The sequence below is a fragment of the Thunnus thynnus genome, chromosome 8, assembly GCF_963924715.1.
Source record: "Thunnus thynnus chromosome 8, fThuThy2.1, whole genome shotgun sequence".
Lineage (NCBI taxonomy): Eukaryota > Metazoa > Chordata > Actinopteri > Scombriformes > Scombridae > Thunnus > Thunnus thynnus.
The window spans coordinates 21,258,500-21,279,874 of NC_089524.1; the positions used below are offsets into that span (position 1 = coordinate 21,258,500).

Consider the following 21,375-nt stretch of genomic DNA (forward strand, 5'->3'; position numbering starts at 1 on the left):
ATCAGTAATACTTTTGACTAATTAATATAAATGTTTTACTGGATAGCTGGTTTCCTTTTACTTTTTCTATGGAGTAAAAGATCCAGTCTGAGGCTGAGGAGCTGAAGTGAAAGAAGGTGAAGTGCACGTTGAAAGACAGCAGTGTGAGGAGACATGGAGTCACTGAATGAAAGTCCTTGTCTCTGTTTCGAGCCCACCTTTCTTGCCTCTTTCTCTCTGCTCCGAAACTCTGACGTCTAATGAAGGATCCGTCTATGTCACTGTGACCTCACTGATACTCAGCTCTGCCACTTTTTTAGGGTGATAAAAATGCAAGATGAAACGACTTGTGTTCTGAATGAAGTGACAGGACAATTGTTTTCAGCTCATGTACACGTACACATGTATGTGCACATCATTAAACACACACACATACACACAACCGAGCCATGCAGCCCACACCCCTGTCCCTCTTCCCTTTGTGGTAAGCTGTTACTCATCACTACCCAGTCTGCCAGTCTGGTCCACATAGCCTTCCAGGAATGCTTCAAATACACAGTGCCTTATACAGTAAGGCCAACAGGCAGCATTTGCAGCATTCAGATGGACATCTGAACTAAATCAAACCACTCAAAATTTTATTATGGTATGTAGTCAAGTATAAGCTGTCTGGTCAGTTTATTTATTCATGTGCATATGCATTCATTTATTCAGCATTCAAGTTGATATCTAATTTTTTTTTAACTTTTTACTGAATGAGTTATTGCTAATATATTTACCAAAATCATTGTTGAGCAGAGGGTATATTTCCTCTGATTCAGCAGACATGTCCTGTCCATTTTGGGACAGCAGTGCACCTTTGTTGAGGGCCACCTTAGCTCTCCAGAACAAACGGGTGTATGATTTCCTCTGTTTGCTCTTGTCTTGGTGGCCCTTGCTATAGAGGACAGCAGCAGGGCCTAACCAACAAGCTACAACAGCTCCCAGCACTAAGTCATTAAGCTTCTCTCTGTTGGCTCACTGTAGTAAGCAGTGGAGTATTATCACAGTGTTTACTTATTCCCTTCACACTATCTTGGCGGCTCTCCTGGTCATTTTAGCCTTTTGAAATGTCCAAATCCAAACATTGGTTGTATCGGTCATTTATCTTAGAAATCTTTTAAGTTGGAGTGCAATTTCTATTAGTAAATAGAGTGTACATACAAAGAAAAGTGTAAAAATATGCAAAAGTGTAATAATGATAGCCACAGAAACTTTATAAATGGGAAAAAAATGTAATTGAAAATCCACTCTCTGAACACTGGAAAGAATATAATTTTAATTATGTTGTCAGTCATCATTTTGTTGACCTTTAGCTCAGATGTCACAAAAAAGAAGTTTTTGAAGGTGGCCTAAAGCTGCCAGTTGCCTTTTTCCTCCTTAAGAACCTACAGTTTTGTTCGAACAAACTGCCTCAGCATTATCAAGAACCTCAGCTCTTGATCAGCAGCTTCAACGCATCACCAAAGACTCCGATGGCCTGGAGCCTTGTTTTCCACCTCGTGCATGTGCCGCTCATTTCTTAATATTTTAATTGCAGTGCTTATCTTAGCAGGATGTGACCTCAATTTGGCGTTCGCTCTTGTGGATGATGATCTGGTAGCATCCCCGGCTACAGTGCAGGAGTCTGGGGGATTTCCTAAGGTGTCTCTGGGGGCAGAGGGATGTTTATTCAGGCAGAACATTCCTCAATGTTCCTCAATGAATATACAATTGCAGGAGAAAATGTTGTGTACCAAGTGGAGTCTACAGTATTTCTCCATGGCTAACGCTAAACTGAGGCATAAATTACACTTAAAGTTAGAGATAGTTGTATGTGTTGCTTAGATATTTACGGTATATAAATTAGGTACATTTGGAGATGAGCGCACTGTACTTTTAACTAATTTACTCAGTGATGAGAGGACCGTGTGTGAGTGTGATTATCTGTCTTTTTGTATCTATGTGAATTTTTGCGAATGAGAGATGAGCACCATATAAGCAAGCATGACTGGTTGTGTATGTGTGTGTGTGTGTGAGAACCATGTGCGGTGCTTTAGCAGGGCAGTGTAGCGTGCAGTGCAGGAGTGAGCAGAGGCGGCCCAGGCCAGCACAGCCCCAGTACCCTGGTAATCCCTGCGTTTTCAGGAGCCCTGGCCCGTACTTGATGAGCTTGAGCAAGAAAAAGGTTGCGCTCTCTCGTGTGTTTCTCTCTCTCTCTGTCTCCCTCTTTTTCTCTTTCTGTCTCTCACTCTTTTATTCCCCCTCTTTTTCTCATGCCCCCCCCCTCTTCCCCGTCCCCTGGAGCCACTTTGCGAATGAATGGATTCCAAGTGTTTACTCAGCAACTCCGTCTGTCCCCGCTCATCCTCTGTATTTCTCAGGATTTCATCAAAAAGAGGAAGAGAAGCTGCAGACCGGCTACCATCAGAGACCACGGATGAAAATCTAACAATGGAGAGAAGTGCATGTTGAGGGATACTATGCTTTTCCATGAAACTGTGATTTCAAATCCATTTTTGGAAGCATAGTCGAGATTTAAGGAAACACATCTTGTGATGGGCGTCTGTCACAAACACTTGAATGAGTCTCTCTTTAATGCATTCAGGGATATTTTGAAAACAAACCAAACTGCTTTTACAGAAATGCATTACTGTGCTTCACTCTCTCATAGAAATAGAAATGAAGCTTGTGCTTTTGTATTGTATGTAATGTAAGTGTTTTTTTTTCTTTAAACTTTTATTAAAACTATTTCTTATTGCTGAGCTGAAACATATCAGTCCTTGGTTTGCTAAATCAATATTAATCATTAGTTTCAGCTATTTTTGTTTTCATCAACCGCATTTTATGAGAATCTCTCTCCATGTAAATTTCACATTTGGATGTGCACAGCATGAAAAAATCAACAAATATTTCACTTGTAATAATTTCTCTTTAATTGTATATAGGGGTCCTATGCAAGCTATGATTAGAGAAGAAAATACTTTGAGTTATGGGGTATTTTACAGAGAGGTGTACCCATAATCCTCTTTCTTACATTTCTCATAATCAACATGAAACTCAAACAGCCGTCTCAGCTCTTTAACTTGAGTGAATCCATCTTTCTGTGGGTAACCACAGCTATTTGTGCACAGTGTAGCTAAAGGGTTTCCAATAATATGATGCATTTTTTCCTAATTATTTTATTGCCTCTTTTCTTTAATTACATGTAATGAACCATGCGATGTACTGTGTGTGTATATGTGTGTTTGGCTTGTATCCTTGCAAGGTGGCTAGTTTTCCTGTTGGCATCCAGTTGTGTAAGGTTATATCTAATAAAAAAGTCAAAACTTACCTATAGTGTCATTCTTAGTAGAGAAACTAGCTATTTTTTCTAACTTTACAGCAGAGTTAAGTACGTATTTTGGAAACACTGGATGTCTTTACTGCATGAGTTTCACTATAAGTGCTATATCAGGCTCTCTTTTGGCAGTTACACTCTGGGATGCTGGACCATCCAAGAATGTTTTACATGTTCTACTCATTGGCCATGGGGACAGTGTCAGCCATTTTGTAATCGTTGTAACACGAGGTGAAACTGAAGCAAGTTTGCACTGCACACAGAAATGCACATGCATGTTGGTACATGGATGTGAAAAGTACAGTGTCGAGCCTGTATGTGAACGCGATCGTCAATGGATAAAATGACCACAGAACAGGATGAGTGTACAGGGAATGTAGAGGTGCAGAGAGGTATAGGGAGGCTCTGGTGGGGTGGCGGGGTGGTTTGGGGAGGGGAGGGGATTAGCAAGAGGCCGCAGGCCCCGAGGCAGAGGGCCCGTTTCCTGGCCTGAGCCCCTGTTTGTCCTGCCTGACCTGGCAGCTCTGGGGGCAGATCCTGCTTGGATACAGCCCCGCTCCCACGCCTGTCTGAAGCTGTTAGCCACTGGCTGTGAGTAGCTAGCTGGGCTTAGTGTTGTCTGAGCTGCGGCTGGGTCGGGAGGGGTCCAGTCATCTGTGGGGGGTGCCACCTATTTTGTGTTGGCGGACTGAGGGTGACGGGAAACAGGCATCTAGTAGAGCAGTGGGCGGTTATGATTAATGACTTTGGTGTCATTATTGGCACCGTATTATTTTTTTATATTAGATTAGCTATGTTGTCATAAACATTGTGGACATAATCTCTCTTTTTTCTTTCTTTCTCTTTCAGTTTCTTTCTATTTAAGCAATCTGGCCCTTTTTCCATGTACATGTATGTATAATCATAGACAAATTGAAGAAATAAAAAACATAATGTTTCTTAGTAAGATGTTTGGCCTACATTAGCAGTCTGAACAGATTTAGTGAAATTTGGCATATATCTTTCACCATTCTTCAAAGATATATACCCTCATTTGGTATTTTGATCATGCAATTTGGTCCAAAATCTCCCAAAAATGTTCATTTCGGTTGATATGTGGTGACTGGTAATACCAGTAAGGCCATTGGATTCATTTTCTTAGTGATCAAACCACTCAGTGACCCATGGTGCCCTGTATGTAAACATACACATTTGTCATTTATTCATATTCTTCCTTGTCACTTAGATTTGAATGTGCATGCACCATGCTGATGGTATCGACTGATAGTATTGTAGTATTCACAGCAGTCCACAACACCTCTCATCTCCATGTTGTTAAAAGTGATGGCAGCAGGTCATCTCCCTGTGTATCTTACCTTTTGTAATTAACTTCAGCCCTCTCTTTGCCTAAATAATCAATTAGAGCCACTATCACATGGTTGTGTTTAAAGGGTGTTGTCTGCGTAGCAGTTGTGTGCAGAACTGTGTTTTGACTTCAAAATCCATAAGATAACACCTCTCTTCTTCAGCCAAGGGACTGTTTGATTATCACTCTCCAAAAATGAAAATGAAATGAAGGGATATTTACTTTTCTTCCCCAAAAGCTTTGATAGCTCAATTGCTTGCTTTCAGTGGCTTGTTATTATTTTTCAATTGGTGGATTGGCTGTTGGGTTTGGAGTAGCACAGAGCAGCTCTGCGAGTGTTGTTTCTGCCCTGGATATACACACAGCTGTTGGTGAAAGCCCTGAGAGATGGACAGAGAGAGATAGAAAGGGTCATCAGTAAATCTCTGTGAGTGTCTCGATGATGTGCCAAGCAAGACGTTTAGCACATCACCATGTCAGACTTTATGGGTAATGAAGAGCCCGTCTTTTACAGTCCACACTTAGCCTGGGCTGCAATTGTCCTTTTAAAATTAACATTTTTTAAAAAATAAATCTAATCCTATTATGTAAAGACTGACAGCTAGGTGAAACTTTACAACAACATCACAAGAAACCTCACCATACAAAAAACACCATAACTGCTTAAATATGAGTTATTAGCTACACCACAGGTCCCTATCTGTCTATTGGAGGAATATTGAAATTTTCTCTAGAGTTTTGTCCAGCTGCCTCCATCGTCATCAGAGAGCCAGTGGCGTCATTCCTGCCCTGCCTTATAAAACTGTCAACGCCTCTCTCTCTCACCTGGACTGACACACACACACATACACACACACACACACCACCCCAAACACCAGGGCAGGACAGAGGCTATTTTTGGCCAGAGCAAAGGAATAACTCACTGGTAAAATACGGACACGTTCCTCCGGCTGATCCATTTCGACAAAAAAAGAAGACCATTACATTTTTCTTTTATGAATCTGGCAAATTATTCTTACTTCTCTGGCATGTGCAACATGACCGCAGAGACGCAGCACTCGCCCGCCGAGGCCAGTCCTGTTGTCATGTCTCCAAATGTCAGCCTGGACTCGCCGCTGCCACCGCCGCCTCTGATGCTGCAGGCCCGGTCAAAGGACAATATTTTGATCAAGTCTGAGCCCAGGGGAAACAGCCCAAACACTGAGGATGGAGCCGCTCTGGGCCAGACTGAGGAGCACCTGCCCACCGGGAGCCGCCGCAGGAAGAGGCCCGTCCAGAGGGGGAAACCTCCCTACAGTTACATCGCTCTCATCGCTATGGCCATTGCCAACTCCCCCGAGAGAAAGCTCACCCTTGGGGGCATTTATAAGTTCATCATGGAGCGCTTTCCTTTCTACAGGGAGAACTCAAAGAAGTGGCAAAACTCCATCCGCCACAACCTCACCCTCAACGACTGTTTTGTCAAGATCCCCCGGGAGCCCGGCAGACCAGGTAAAGGCAACTACTGGACTTTAGACCCCGCAGCTGAGGACATGTTTGACAACGGGAGCTTTTTGAGGAGAAGGAAACGGTTCAAGCGCACAGATGTGAGCACCTACCCAGGGTACATGCAAAGCTCCAGCGCGTTCACCCCAACCCCGATGGGAAGGCCCTCGTACCCTAACACCCTGTACGCCGGGATAGGCTCTGGTTATGGCTCACAGCTGACAGCCACATCACCGCATCCGGCCATGCTGCATCACTACCAGACGTCTGCCGGGGTCGGCCAAGGACAGCCGCGCATGTTCAGCATCGACAACATCATCAGCCAGCAGACAGCGGTGCAGAGCGGCCCCGGGGGAGAGCTCAACACCCAGGCGCTGGGGCTGGGCGGAGGTGACCTGGGCACCATGACCTCCAGCTGCTCGGTCACCGGCACCGACCCGTCTGCGTGCTTCCAGACCCAGACTGTCAACCCCTCAGCGAACATGCTGAGCAGAAACAGCGGGAACATCCCCTCCAACCTGGCCGCCGGGTACCCGTACTCCTCTTCGGCCTCTCCCCCAAACCTGCCCACCATGACCCAGTCCGGTTTCTCACCGGGGAGCTCTCAAGTGTACTGCTCCGGGAACCGGCTGTCCCTGCCCACCCTGCGCCCGGGCTCCTGCGCCGAGCACACGGAGCAGCTGCTGGGCCTCTCCAGCCCCATGAACTCCTACAACAACTCCTACATGAGACAAGCCAACTTTGCGTCAGGATTAGAGCGCTATATGTGAGACATCCCTTAAGAAAAAAGATCATAATTAATCATAAAAAGGTTAGGCTGCCGCAAGGTCCCTTATTCAAGAAATATGACACATAATTGCATAACAAATTCCTATCAGAATATTATTGGGATTTGTATTACAGCAGCCTATTATGCCCTAAATTGTCACAATGGACTCATTAGGACAGATTCATAAGTCACTGTAAAAAAAAAAAATAATAAAAAAAAAATAAAAAAAAGTGATTTTTTTTTCTTTTAGCCAAGATCAGAAACGACATGAAACATGACAATGACCGAGCCTCATGATAAGACATTCCTATTTGAAAGGTGTAAAGCCATTTAGATCCGTTTGACACATTCCATGACTGTATCTCAGAGAGCGTTAATGTATTTTTATTGTGCCACATTTCGTTCATATTTCTGGTGTTTAGTTGTTTTTTTTTTTTTTCTTTTTTCAAGTTTACATGTGTTTGTTATCATTCAAGTCTGCTGTTTTTTTGATGTAAATAGTTTCTTTTTGGTGTAAAATCTTTATTAAAAGAAGAGTGTTATCATTGCTGACGACAGATCGTTTAAATAAATTCATTTTTTAAAATAAACGTGGTCTTTATTTTTGACAATTGAAATCTTTTTTTCATGAAAGTGGTCCCTTTCTTGGTTGTCGAGACCAATTAAAAAACTGTAATTCTGTTTTTTTCTTTCTTTTTTTTTTTTTTTTAGTGTCCTCAGGTATCATCTTACTACCAGCAGGCTAAACAGCAATCTTCATTATAGACGATGAGCACGTTATAGGCAATTGATTAATTTTGGTTTATTTTATGATCATGTAGGATCATAATTTTAGATTTAGTTATATTACTACCATTCAACCTTTTTGAATTTTAAAAGTATAAATATCCCCCCCTTATTCTAATCGAGTAGAATAACTCTGCAAATTAGACGCAAAAAATAAACTCAACATTCATCGTGATCACACATTTAGTGAACAAAAACTACATTAAATAGAAATCACAGAAAATCCACGTTAGCAATTATTAACTGAACATATTGACTGAACTAGCCATAGTCAATCAAATGTAGCACAAATAATGCAAACTGGTTCACGTTCTGGTTCTAACTGCGTTCAAAACCTGCATCAGGCTACATCTTACTGTCAGAACTGAGAAACTACCAGCAACACAAAGGCAAGTGAGGAATGCTGAATAAACTTATATTTATTCATATATTTCTGGTGTGAGTCTCTTTTACAACCTCAACATCTCTACAGACATCATCATCTTTATTAAAGTTTAGTCCTCATCTGTTTTTCCTCATAGCAATGCTTTATTTTTCCAGAGTTCCACTTTAAAATGTCCATTAATTTGTATTCAGCTTGTCTTTCCTATTTTTCCTGGATGCTTTATTTAAAAATGTTTCATTCTTACTAATAAAATAGATTTTAATCCTCCAATTTTATATTCATCATTTTTTTTGATTGAATCATATTAACAAAATGAACAAATCCATTCATGGTTCACTATTTAACTATTAGCAACTTTATCAACAACTAGTAGCTATTCTGACCGTAGGAATTTATGTTCCAGGTACTAGTTGTCAAAGATATATTAATTTGTGAAACCTGGAAAAGCATAATCAATAAAAAAGAAACAGTGACAGTTTAAATACAATTCATGGAGATTACTTCCCTCGTCATTTGCTGAAATCTAGTTGGTGTCAGTGAAGAAAAGTGCTAATAAGATCTTTGTCAAGTTCAACTGGGACACTTTTCTCTCATGAAGAGGTACTTTCATGTTCTCAATTAAAAGTAATTTAAAAGTACAAATACAATTCTATCCCATATAAAAAATAGGGAGAGAGAGAGATACAAAAATATAGAAAAATACAAACCTATTATTATTTGATTATAAAAATCTCCGACTTTGATTTTGCTCAGGTTATGAATGTGTTCAGCAAGTTTCCATTTTCTATGTGTGTTGTCAACTTGCCAGAAAGATATTGCTGGTGGCAGTCCTTACTACATCTCAAAAGATCAATCAGGGGACATTCAGACACATCCGGGTTCTGATAATGTGAGATCATAATATTAAAATCGTTCACAGTCCAACATTATTGCACAGGGGCCTTTAGCCATTGCAACTATTGAACTCAAGCTGCTACCTATGGAAGGGATGTATTATCTACTGTTTAAATGAAGGAGATTAAACTCCAGTCTTTCATAGGAGTCTCAGCTGCAGCACCTCCTGTTGTGGTACAGTAGGCCTAGAACAGAGTTTTGCCACCTGGTGGGTCTATCAGGTTATGCACATGATCATAATCTGGGTTGTAGAGTCAAAGTCAGAGTTGGACTGGATGTTTGATTTGAAGGTAATCTTGGACGGATGGGACAACATCTTAAAGACCAAACAGCAAGTCCAGTTGTTTCTGACAGTCAGATATTTCATTAGCTTGAATCAAGATGTATTAAGCTGTTAGTCAGAAAGGTCAAGTTCAAAGTGTAGGTCTGCTCATTAGCTAAACATCATTACTTCTGTTTAAAGAGCTGTTTGTTCAGTATGAATGAAGGTGAATTCGACACTGAAGTGCTGAAGGAATCATATATACAGTTGCAGCAGGTTCAAATTTTCAACCACTAGATGGAAGCAAAAGCAAGATGCTCAGCTTGTGGGATGATTTTCACTCTTTTACTATGATTTTCTTTTTCAGTTTGTGAGTGTGTTGTGATTATGATTAATTACACCGATTAGGGACAACAGTAAGCAGCAAAACCACAACTACAATAAGCAGATAATCATTTTCTGTGTTCCAAACTCATTTTGAATCTACAACCATGGTGGTTGAACCTGAGAAACAAGCAACCCTATAATCAGGCCTGACCTGGATTTTGTATTTTTGTTTTGCTGAATTAAATGGATTTGACTTAAAAGACTTCACAGTTGTTATTGTGTCGACCTCATTTGCTCATACTTGGTTAGTTCATAATTTTGTTAATCGTCAGGGAATCGGAGTGAGTTTATTTTGTACTAAGCTTTGGTGTAACTTCAAAAGAGACAATAGTGATACAGATGGAGAAAGACAACAAGACAAGCAAAAACGATACTCTTCCAAAACTGCTATAGCTTTATGACTCTTGAATGTCGGTGCAAAGAGGCAGTTTAGACAGAATTCATCATCATAAACTTCTTCATGATATAATACATTAAATATGAAGAAGCTGATGAAAGCTTGGCTCTATCATTTCTTGTTTCTTGTGCTAAATTCAATCTTTTTGTAATGAAAAGACATTTATACACTTGGGACTCAAGACTGAAGCTTCAGTGAATCTGGCATCAGAACTTGATGGTTACTTCAGGAATTTCTAATAGCTGAAAATTCATACTCATATTGGAAATATCTCGGTGTGATGTCATATGATCTGGCCAATAATGCGATGGACTAAGAAAAATACATCAGCATAAAACAACAGAATGCATCCATAACTGCATTTTTTTTAAGTGAGTATATTTGTTGATTAGCCTGGATAAATGGGAAACACATATAATATATATAATAATAATATATAATATAGAATATTCAGGTGTTCTTATGTAATTTTACCAATTCTTGGTTTCATATATAGTGAGAGATTTGGATACTGTAGTTACCACTTGTGTTAATCTCTTGAGGATTCAGATGATGTTAACCACAGTTCAGTCAGACTCCTCATTTAGACTCTATGTTGGACAGTTTGCTTCATTTAACCGTCCTATGCAACATGCTGCATAATGCTGATCTCACCTGAATCTAATTCTGTCATACATACATAAATACTGCACATACTACACTATATACTACACTTTATATACTATTGCCCTTCACCTGTGCTTCAATATTTTCAAAAAAGTCAATATTTCCAGTTAGATTTCGCACTGGGACACATGGTCATGAGGCTACTGCATTTTAACAAACACCGTCTCAGCATCTTAGTTTTTCAGTTCAGTAGAAACGTTTCAGTTTTATTATTTCCACTGTGTTTATATGAGAAAAAGCACAAGTGTAACCCAACACTTTGACAGTCTTAGTGTTTGGGAAAGATTTCATTTTCGGTACTTTAGCGACAGCAGAGGGCGCTCAACACCACAAACTGCAAAAATAAGAAAGCTTTCCCCGCAAATCTCAACTCATGAGCCAAAAACCTCTTGAACCTTTGGAAACTTGAAGAAGCTGAAATATCCCACAGCGTCCGTTTTGTAGGTTACTCGAGAGGAAATATGAGTAATTGGAAAAAAGAATAAAATGTGGCCAATATCTGTCTTTTGAGCCATGTGCCACAACCAAATGACATTTATATAGATTTCTGTGCCGGTGCACTGTTGATGCTTAATATTAGAAAAAATAGTTTTAACTGAAAGCAGCTTTATAATTTGGAATTTAATATTATACACAAAACATCATTTTAATTGGATAAGGGAGTCTATCTTTAATTTACTAATTGTTAAATACAATATAAGATATAGATCAATTGTTATTCCACTTCAGTATAAATCAATACGCTCCTTACTTGACAGTTATGGCATAGAGAATGTGAGGTTTTAATTAGTAAATTAGTCACGTGTCTCATTACCTCTGTGGTCCAGGTTGTGGAAAACAGTGTGAGAAGACAGATAAATCAATCGCTTGTGGGAAGTGTGGTCTCCCCATGGCGCCAGATCCTCTGGAAAACCTGGAAATTAGAATCAAGTTTTATAAATGCAGGCTTCATCAAAAAGGGTTAGACTGAACACATTACAGAATCTTTTGTTCCTCAGTCTGTCAAAATGTTAAATCAGAGTTTGGGTTTGGTTTTGGATCCAGCTGATGAGCCTTTTTTTCTTGCAAGGCCTGTGTGGTGTAATGGATGTGAAAGCAGAACTGGTTGCACTGCAGCTGAATATTAATAATGTCTCTGTGTTTGTTTTGTTGTCTGGCCAAATGTTGTGTTTTGTCATGTGAATCTATGCACAACGTGGGATACATGACAACATTCCGAGAAATCTAATGATAAAGTGAAATCAGCGAGTCTATTTCAGATTTTTGATTTTTAAAAGTCTTGAAAAGTGACAGACAGGTCAGAGAAGAGGACACAAGGCTCAGTCAGAGCTTATGTGGGATATTTAAGATGCTGCATGCTTGACTTGAACTTGTTTCCTCTGTGGAACAGTCGTTTCCCTTTAAAGAAGAAAAAGCACACAATGCAGACTTAAAACGAAAGCAAACAAACACAGAACAAAATATTGTTGCTGCGATTAAATGAAACCATGTTGTTCCCTGACGAACCAAATAAAATAAAATAAAATTAAAAAAAAAAAAAATCTGACAAGCTGTATGTTGTTTGACCTGTAAGATGAATGGGGTGATGACGTCAAAGCATTACAATAACTCAGTGTTTCTGCAGCGTAATGAACTGGAATGTCCGCCTGCTCTAAATAAGCCCGCACACATTACACACACATTACATATTGTCATCTGCTGGCCTTTCACTCCTGACGGAGACGAATTGGAGCAGGTTGCAGCTGACTGCGGACCCCTGTGAATTATTCAGAAAATGCAGATGGATAATGTTGTGACTTCTTGACAAGGAAAACACAAAACCCGTGGGAAGTGATCAGGGAATTAGGCCGCTGGCCAAAACCTTTGAGGTGGAATTCAATACGCTTAAATCAGCCTTTTTTATTAGACAACAGAACGACACATTTATAATAATTTAAAAACGTACAAAATATGTTCATATGTTTATGGTTATAGACCTATTTTAGTGGATTTGACAACATCGTGTTATTTATTATAAGCTTCATTATTATTTCATAACGAATTAAATGCATTTAATTTCTGAATTCCACAAATTGATAAAGGGAACTGAAAGATAATAATAATAATAATAATAATAATAATAATAATAATAATAATAATAATAATAATAATAATAATAATAATAATAAATGCCTTTTGACCTATGTCATTACCTGCGCATAAGATGCACATATTTTGCTGATATTTTTGAAATCACATTATAAAATGAATAGGAGTCTTCAGTATATGCTTGTGTTTGCAGGTTGTTTCCATAATGATCAATCACCGTCATCCATCAATGTGCACCTTATAGATAGATAGATAGATAGATAGATAGATAGATAGATAGATAGATAGAAACTTTATTGATCCCAAGGGAAATTTAGGCATCCAGTAGCTAATACAACACATACAAAATATACTTCTCTCACCTTACACTGCAAAGAAAGAAAGAAAGAGAGAGAGAAAAGAAAAAAAGGAACAAATGTCCACTTAAAGAAGTCTCGCTGCCTCTCGCTGCTTTAAAATCGCATTTTAAATGCGTGCGAATTTAAAAAATAAAAAATCATCATTGTAAATTGAGACAATTTTATTTCCTTTTGGTGCATTTTTATCCAGTTTATCCAAAAGTTTGTCTCAATAAATTCTCCATATATTGATGGGACACAGAATAAGAAAGATCTCCAACAACATGTACAAAGTAAATGAAAACTTGAGACTCTTGAAACAAATCTGTATCCATGGAAACAACAGAGATTGTCTCCCAGAGCCGAGATTTTTTTCGTGATTTCAGTTTAATAAATCTTTTTAAAAAACGAATATGGTTTTAAGATTCAAGGGCAGGTTGAAATATTAATTTTTGCACGGTGATTTCGTCCAGTTCCTGGTAACAGTGACTCAAAGACCACGTGATCAGCGTGGTCCTATAAATACCTTTTGAGAGCTAAAGAGGATAGTGTGACAGTCTGGCTGGATACCTACCCAATCCTGTGCGTAAAAGATATTTTGGAAAGGTACTTGGATATCCAAAAGTGGCCCTTTAAATGGCCAACAGCATAAACTGATAACAGACGGGAACCATCGCATTTGAAGACAACACAAGTCCATATCGGAGCAAGATCGATGATTTTTGACTTGTCTTTTTACGCCTGAAAATCAGAAGTTTTCTGCTCGATGAGAACCTCGCACGGCCCTGCTTGACCAGCCTCGGACGGCCAGGACTCGCCAAATCCACAGGTCAAAGAGTTATTTATCTTTTAAATAGATTCTAGCCATGTGTGCATTCAGTAGTTGGAGATAAAGCTGCAGCAAAAGTCTGGTGTGGTTGTAGGGGGAGAGGCAGAGTGTGTGCGCGCTCTCGCTCAGTAAACTTCATCGGACCAGAGGAGGAGGAAATCTGGGAAAGAGGGGTAAAAGAAGCGGCGTCTTCAAGGATGACTTTAGGGACGGATATGTCCGACAGCTCTGCATTGTCCGAAGATGTGGACATCGACGTGGTTGGGGGCGATATATCCGTTGGAAAGGACGGAAAGTACATTCACCACGAGTTCAACTTGGACAATGACTCGGACGATAATTACTCCCAGAACGCGGCTGAGAGGGCTTCCTCTCCCGGGCTCAGCAGCTCCGACTGCCCGTCAGACCAGATGGGCTCCAACGCAGAGGCCGGGACCGTGATTGGGGACAAATCGAGAAAAAATGCACTTGTAAAGCCACCCTACTCTTACATCGCCCTGATCACCATGGCCATCCTGCAGAGCCCCAAGAAGCGCCTCACACTCAGTGAGATCTGCGAGTTCATCAGCAACAGATTCCCCTACTACCGGGAGAAATTCCCAGCTTGGCAAAACTCGATACGCCACAATCTTTCCCTAAACGACTGCTTCGTAAAAATCCCACGGGAACCTGGCAACCCCGGAAAGGGCAACTACTGGACCCTCGACCCGGATTCCGCAGACATGTTCGACAACGGGAGCTTTTTGCGCAGGAGGAAGCGCTTCAAGAGGCACCAAAGTAATGAAATCCTTAGGGACTCTGGTGGCTTTCTTCCCGGGTTTGGATACGGCCCGTATGGATACAACTATGGACTCCAGCTGCAGAACTTTCACGCAGCCCACAACCCGTATCACCCACACCACACAGGTGGTTCATTCCCGTTCCCTAACGCACCCTGCACCTTGCCCTCATCCATATTCCCTGCGCCGCATCCACTGCCTTCCCTTTTAGGGGCCGATTTAAGAAAGCCTTTTTACCCTCAGCTTAGCCCGTCTCTGCCGCCTCTCAAGACAGACTCCAGCACCCCGAGCCGGCCTTCATTCTCCATTGACAATATCATCGGTGCGGCCAACTCCACCGCCTCTTCCTACAGCGCGCAGCCGGGCAGCCAGGCTCAAATCCTGGCCATGTTGACCCCAGCACTGGCCTCTGCTTCCAACCATTTGAGCCTATCACAGGACAGCATATTACAACCCGGGCCACAGAGTCAGACTTTTTCCAGCAAAACCCCGACTATGAACAGTTGTCCTTTCTAAAAAAAACAACAAAAAAAAAAACAAGAATGCCCGCTGAAAATCTTTTATTAAAAAGCCAATTGTGGCGTCGTCCTATGTGAAGGTAGGCTGAGCATTCTTGGTGAAATAAGAGTGTTTTGGCTCTCCACGGTTCATCCCAATGTAAGAGGAGAGAAAGGTTTATTTATGGTTTGTAAATATGTGTATAATATTGAGAGACAAAAGCAAGAGAAACTCTGAGAGGGATCTTTTTAAACAGTACTGGCCTGCAAATCTGGCACGTGGCCTTCAATGGTCGATGGGGGGAAAAGAAAAAGATCTTGTTATTTTAACATAAGTTAAAGGTGTCACCCATGACTGCGGGGATGATTTCCAATTTTTTTAAAAATATAATTGAGAATTATATTATGATTTATATTGTTTTTATTTTGTGCGTCGTGAGAAAAATGGCACTGTTGTTGTTGACATATAGTTCTGACAGACGGCAAACTCAGGTTTTACTTAGAAAGCACATGGAGACAAAAGGGGGTTTCTGACACACACAGACACAAACACACACACACACACACACACACACATACAAAATTAACCATTTCCCCACCATCACTCCCCCCCAAATCTCCTCTACATGGTGAATTTGTGACAGTATCATTTCATGTTGTCGGTGGACATGTAGGCTATGTGGTTTTTTTGGTACAAAAGGTCGCATTACCTCTCTCAACCTTTTAATTGTTGTTCGTTCCTATCTATTTCACAATGGAATCTGTGAGACATACAGTATGTCATGTGTTGCCAATAGAGAGAGACACCTAAATGTTCATAGGTCATTTTTTGTTGTAATGACAAGAATAATAAATGTTGGTGAATTTGAAAAAAACAAACAAGCCCAAAATCGTTAATTTTTTTTTTTATTGCACAGTTGATGCGTCAGACTTGCAGCTGATATAGACTAAACTGCAGCATATATGTTAAAAGAATTAAATTAAATCAGGCTTTATGCTGTATTTGTAACAATTCCTACTTCTTCCAACAAATAATTGTTTTGAAAGGAGTCATATTAGGGTTTCATTTTATTTTCGTTCTATTCTTAATGTTGCATTTGGGGAAAGAACATTTTACTTTTATTCGAACTTTAAGGCCAATATATTTTTTTTTTTAAATATGCATGTTTGTTCCAATCATGCAGCTCCTAAATATAATTAATTCAGGTGTGACTAATTACAACGAGGTTAGTCTCTTAAGCGTGCAGTGAATCAAGACTCTTTTTAGGTGTGAGAAACGCACAACATTCGGTTCAAATATTTCAAACACGACTTGACGCATATAACAGTCATGAATATCACGCAACAGTGGGCAAGTATTCCTCTTGTGTGGCTCTTGCTCGCTTGTAAAGGACCATTTTCTAGCAAGTTACAAAGGCCCTAAATGAATGGGGACGTTACCAGGCCTCGGCGGTCTGTAATTGAAAGTGAACAAGGATATACCCACGGTCTTTTGGGCTTTCGTTGCTAATTTGTAGCAGCATTTTTCATCAGGCTCCTAATCCACCATAATGCGGCTTTTTGGCCGTTTGTTGATGTTGTCAGTGTGGACCCCTGGCCCAGGGGAGTGAATGTGCGCACAGCGAGCGGTCCCCTGTGAGACCAGCCACACACATTTTAGACCCTGAAAAGCAATCTTCTCAAAAGGCCCTCGGTTTGGTCCGCTTTCATGTCATCTGTGTTGTCTCGGGATACATATAAAAGAAGCAGTGGGACTCGTCCGGCTACAGAAAACAGGCCTATTGGTCTTTTTCAGAGTTGTTGGAGCACATGTTTCCAGACAGAAGGGGGTGTAAAGCCTCTTTTATTTACCAGAACTGTGTGCAAATGGTTAAATTAGTTTGTGGGTGTTTTGACAGATGATTATTAAGGATGAAGGGTGGGAGGGCTGACTCCTCTGTTTTCCCTCATGCACAGCTCACTGAAAGTCTTTGAAACGAAAACCAACACTATTCTTTATCCAGACCCAGCTTTTATTTCTTTTTTCTCTGCCTCTCTCCTTGTAAGTGCAAATTTGGACAATTGATATACGGTTTTGGGAAATCGTTTTGATTTGATCCACTCCTCTCAGTGATGTGAATTGATATCCAGCATATATAATTTGCGCAGTAAATGAGGTGGAGAAAAACATTAGCAGGCTATTGAAGTTTTCTCTGCACACCCGCCCTGACAGGGAGTCATTACGCACCGCATCAGTCCATTAAAATCCACATGAAGCGTTTGCAGAGGTGGTTAAAAACCATTTAAACAACTGCAGGAAAGAAAACTAAGCCAATAAAAATCATGAGACACAAAGCATAACGCGCGCTCCCACACGCACGCACACACAGACACACACACACACGAACACACACTTGATCTGCATGGGGAGATTCAGCAAAAGGCGCCTTCTTTGAAAATGGACGATTTGAGATGGATTTTTTAGCTCAAACACACATCAACACGGTCCATCTCTGCTGTAAGATTACAGGCTTAGTTACTGTGACTAGAATAGACCTGGAACTCGCTCTTCCTCAAAAATCACCACAAACACTTGAACACATTAGACACCCGGGGCGCATCTTCCTAACGCCCTTTAATTTTTTATTCCTGCAAGTCCTCACCGGTTACATTGACACGTTAATGCCTCATAGAGACCCTGGTTTCCGCACGGTTGTCACTTCAAGACCACCCACACTTTCAGCCCCGGGGAGCGTGCCTTTATTTAGGCACCCACGACATTCGTCATTTTTCGTGACGTTTTCTCACACGAAATAAGAAGTGAGTGATATGTGAGGTGACAGCCAAATGACTCAACAGTCACATAAACACATTTATAAAATTCAAGGCAATTCCCATCTCTTTCTAACTGCTTCCATATGCTCTGTTTTTTTGGGCGTAAGCAGCCTTAAACCAGCATTTTATGCCGCTTTAATTTATTTATAGACGAATGTCAACATGAATTTACGTTTATCTCTTATTTTCCACTCTGGACATTTTTTCCGTTTAGGATTCCCGGGGAAAGCCCTCGGGATAACATAAAAAGAGTAGTGAGACCGGAATCATAATTTATAAGTATTAAAATATAATTAGAGTTGCATCCTAAACAGCGCGCGACAGCAGGGGGATTAACTGAAATCGTTTACCTCCAATCTTTAACTGCCTTGTCAATAACATTACGCCCCTGATCGATGCATCTTGTGTGAGTCTTGAAGGACACGAGGACAGAAGGTGTGCTGACGCCACGAGTGTGTGCGTGCATGCATGATGTGCACGTAGGTGCGTGCAGGGGAATAAAGATGTCAAGCTACTAGTCTTCAAGGTCACACTCTTCAATCTAACTAACTAGAGTCAAAAGCCATTGTTCACTAATATAATATAATATAATATAATATAATATAATATAATATAATATAATATAATATAATATAATATAATGGCCGATTAATTTATAAGGGCTCATAATGAACTTAAGGTCAGCAGCTTCAACATGTAGTGGGGACGTTTACACACCTATTGGGAGATCAATTTGGTGCTTTAGTCCTCCTGAAATTAACTTTAACCTCCCTTAATAATTAATTCTGCCTTTTAACGGACTGATTCGTCTAAAAAAAGAAGATTTAAATAGATTGCGACAAGCAAGACGCATGGAAAGTTGGCTTCTAACTATTTTAAGTCCAGTAAATACTATTTTAATTGTAGCTTGTAGTTATATTTTTGCTGGTCTGCTGAGATAAAAGCTGGTTTTAGATTTTGAGACTCGACTGGTTTCATCTGAACATTAAACCAGATCCTCCCAGACTGTGTTACATATAAGCTGAAGGCCCCTGACTGACTGCCACTGTACATTTGGGCCTATAGGGAGTGTGCTAATGAAAACAAGCGCTCTCATTTTACTTTTTGGGGACATCTTGGATCCCAACCCCAGCCACACACACACACACACACACACACACACACACACACACACACACACACACACACACACACACACACACACACACACAGTCCCGACTTCGAGGCTCTCCCCTCATAAACCAGCAACTTTTAGAGCCCATAAGCGTGCTTTTTCAAGAAAAGTGTACAAGAAAACAAACAGGACTATATCTTATAACTGTCTCCTCTCCTGTGTGTCTGTGTGTGCGCACGGCAGACGAGCCTCCTCGCCCCCACAGAGGAATGTTGGCCCGGTCCGCGGCTCCCCGGCCTGGAGGAGAGGCGAGCCGCGGCCCTAGCTGCACCGCCGCTATAAATCACAGCCTCCCCTCGCTGCTCTCGGTCTCCCCTCCAGCCTCCGTGTTTTTGCAACAGACAGAGGAATCCTTCGCTTAATTAATTTAGAATGTGTAAATAAAGCGAGGACAGTGAACTCCCCATCATCTCTGGAAACACAATATTAACTTTGGAAGATCTTCGCCTCGTCGACTCTGACACACAAAACGAACACCTGCTGCAGAGAAAAGGAGATGACACACACACACACACACACACACACACACACACACACTGACACACACACACACACACACACACACACACACACACACACACACACAGTATCAGGGGTATTAATGACTGCAGATATGAGCCTGCAGAGATCACCAAAATATGATAGCAGGTGATATTATAGGCTACCCGTCATTCAGACCTGTTTTAGAAGAGAGAGGATGTGTGTTTACTGTAAAGTCTAGTGGGTGTGGGTTTTCTGGATTTTTTCCCCCCTCCAATCAAGCTTCCTGACTAGATTTGGGTTTCCCATTTGTTATTTCAAACATTTGATCAGATTTTGTCTCTAAAGCATTCTTTTCTCCATTAGATTAAATGGATTATAAAACTTTTGGGGGGTGGGGCAGCGTTCAAAGCACATTCTGGTGTCTGGTGATCCACCTGTGGAGTGGTGCCCAAACTTGGTACCCTGTTTTTTACTGACACGAATGATTCTGCAATATATAACAATTCCTTGCTTTTCTTTCAGACGCACAACCACGCAGAGTTAAACCCGCTACTTGCATGACAATGATGGACAGCACGCATTCACATTCACATGCACATCCTGTCCGATAACTTCGCAGCAGCCTCACGAGATGATCACAGATTAGCCAAGATGACACCAAATCATTTTTACGCACAAGCGCACAAATAAAACAATAACAGGCAACAAAAGCACCTAAAATAATATAAGACGCGTAAAACTCATCAGATATGTCTTGATCAATAAACATATTTGTTGTATTTGCCAGGATATAAAAGTCTTAAGTATAGCCTACAGACAGAACTGCGCATTGACATTCTAAGACAACAACAAAGGCTTAACAATGTGACTATTCTGAGCAATGGTAAACATTTTAAAGCCTCTCCAATAACACAGACCACACTTACTGACGAAATACATCCTTTATTTTTGAAGATTTCATCTCGGTTGTCTGTCAATTTTATCGCCTGCCAGATTGGCATCAGTCAAATAACTGTAAGCTTCTTGGAAGTGTGTTTTGACATGCTGTCCTGACACGATGCAAGACTGGAAAATATCAGAAGGCACTGGAATAGCTTGCTTGACCAATTTAGATCAGCGACTCCCGTGTTTTGAAGACGGGGTTAGGTTTAAATTTTCATCTCTTATATGATGATACATTGCAGGAGAATAAATTATGCAAAAAAATGAATGTTTAATTAGCAGCTTCTGCGCTTGAATTATATGAGGCTACATTCATGGGAGCGCAGGTGGTCTCGTATGGGGGAGCTGAGGTGCCGTCTGGTTCCCCTTAATTCCAACACTGTGAGGTAAAGTCAACACATGCCTATTGAAAACATGTAATCCAGAAACGTCACTTACTGCGCAATTATATCATGAAATTAAACGTTTTATTTTTTCAACGGGGACCTACTGGATGCCTTTCAACGCCCCCCGGTGGTCCTCGGACCTCACATTGGTCACCATTGGTATACGAGTCTATTCTATCAGCTCCTCTCATCGGTGTGTCTTTGGCCGGGGCGCACTAAAGGAAAGGCGAGTATGCTGCACTTTTCTCTATGGCTTTGATAGAGAGGCGCAGCTGCTGTTGGTCGCTCTCACACATCATCTGCAGTGTCATGCGGGGCGCTTTTACTGGCTT

General features: G+C 40.9%; 2 protein-coding genes across 2 annotated transcripts; both read left to right on the forward strand.

The window, feature by feature from the left end:
- Positions 1–5,528: 5,528 nt before the first annotated feature.
- Positions 5,529–7,637, forward strand: foxe3 (forkhead box E3). Its single transcript, XM_067598114.1, has one exon. It carries the CDS (start codon positions 5,678–5,680, stop codon positions 6,935–6,937), a length of 1,260 nt encoding a protein of 419 aa, XP_067454215.1. The 5' UTR covers positions 5,529–5,677; the 3' UTR covers positions 6,938–7,637.
- A 5,887-nt stretch (positions 7,638–13,524) lies between these two features.
- On the forward strand, positions 13,525–15,290 carry foxd2 (forkhead box D2). Its single transcript, XM_067597120.1, has one exon. The coding sequence runs from the start codon at positions 14,166–14,168 to the stop codon at positions 15,261–15,263; it is 1,098 nt and encodes a 365-aa protein (XP_067453221.1). The 5' UTR covers positions 13,525–14,165; the 3' UTR covers positions 15,264–15,290.
- Positions 15,291–21,375: the final 6,085 nt, after the last annotated feature.

Excerpts from the sequence above, each read along its gene's own strand:
- foxd2 (XM_067597120.1), top strand. The coding sequence starts at position 14,166 with ATGACTTTAGGGACGGATATGTCCGACAGCTCTGCATTGTCCGAAGAT.
- foxe3 (XM_067598114.1), top strand. The coding sequence starts at position 5,678 with ATGAATCTGGCAAATTATTCTTACTTCTCTGGCATGTGCAACATGACC.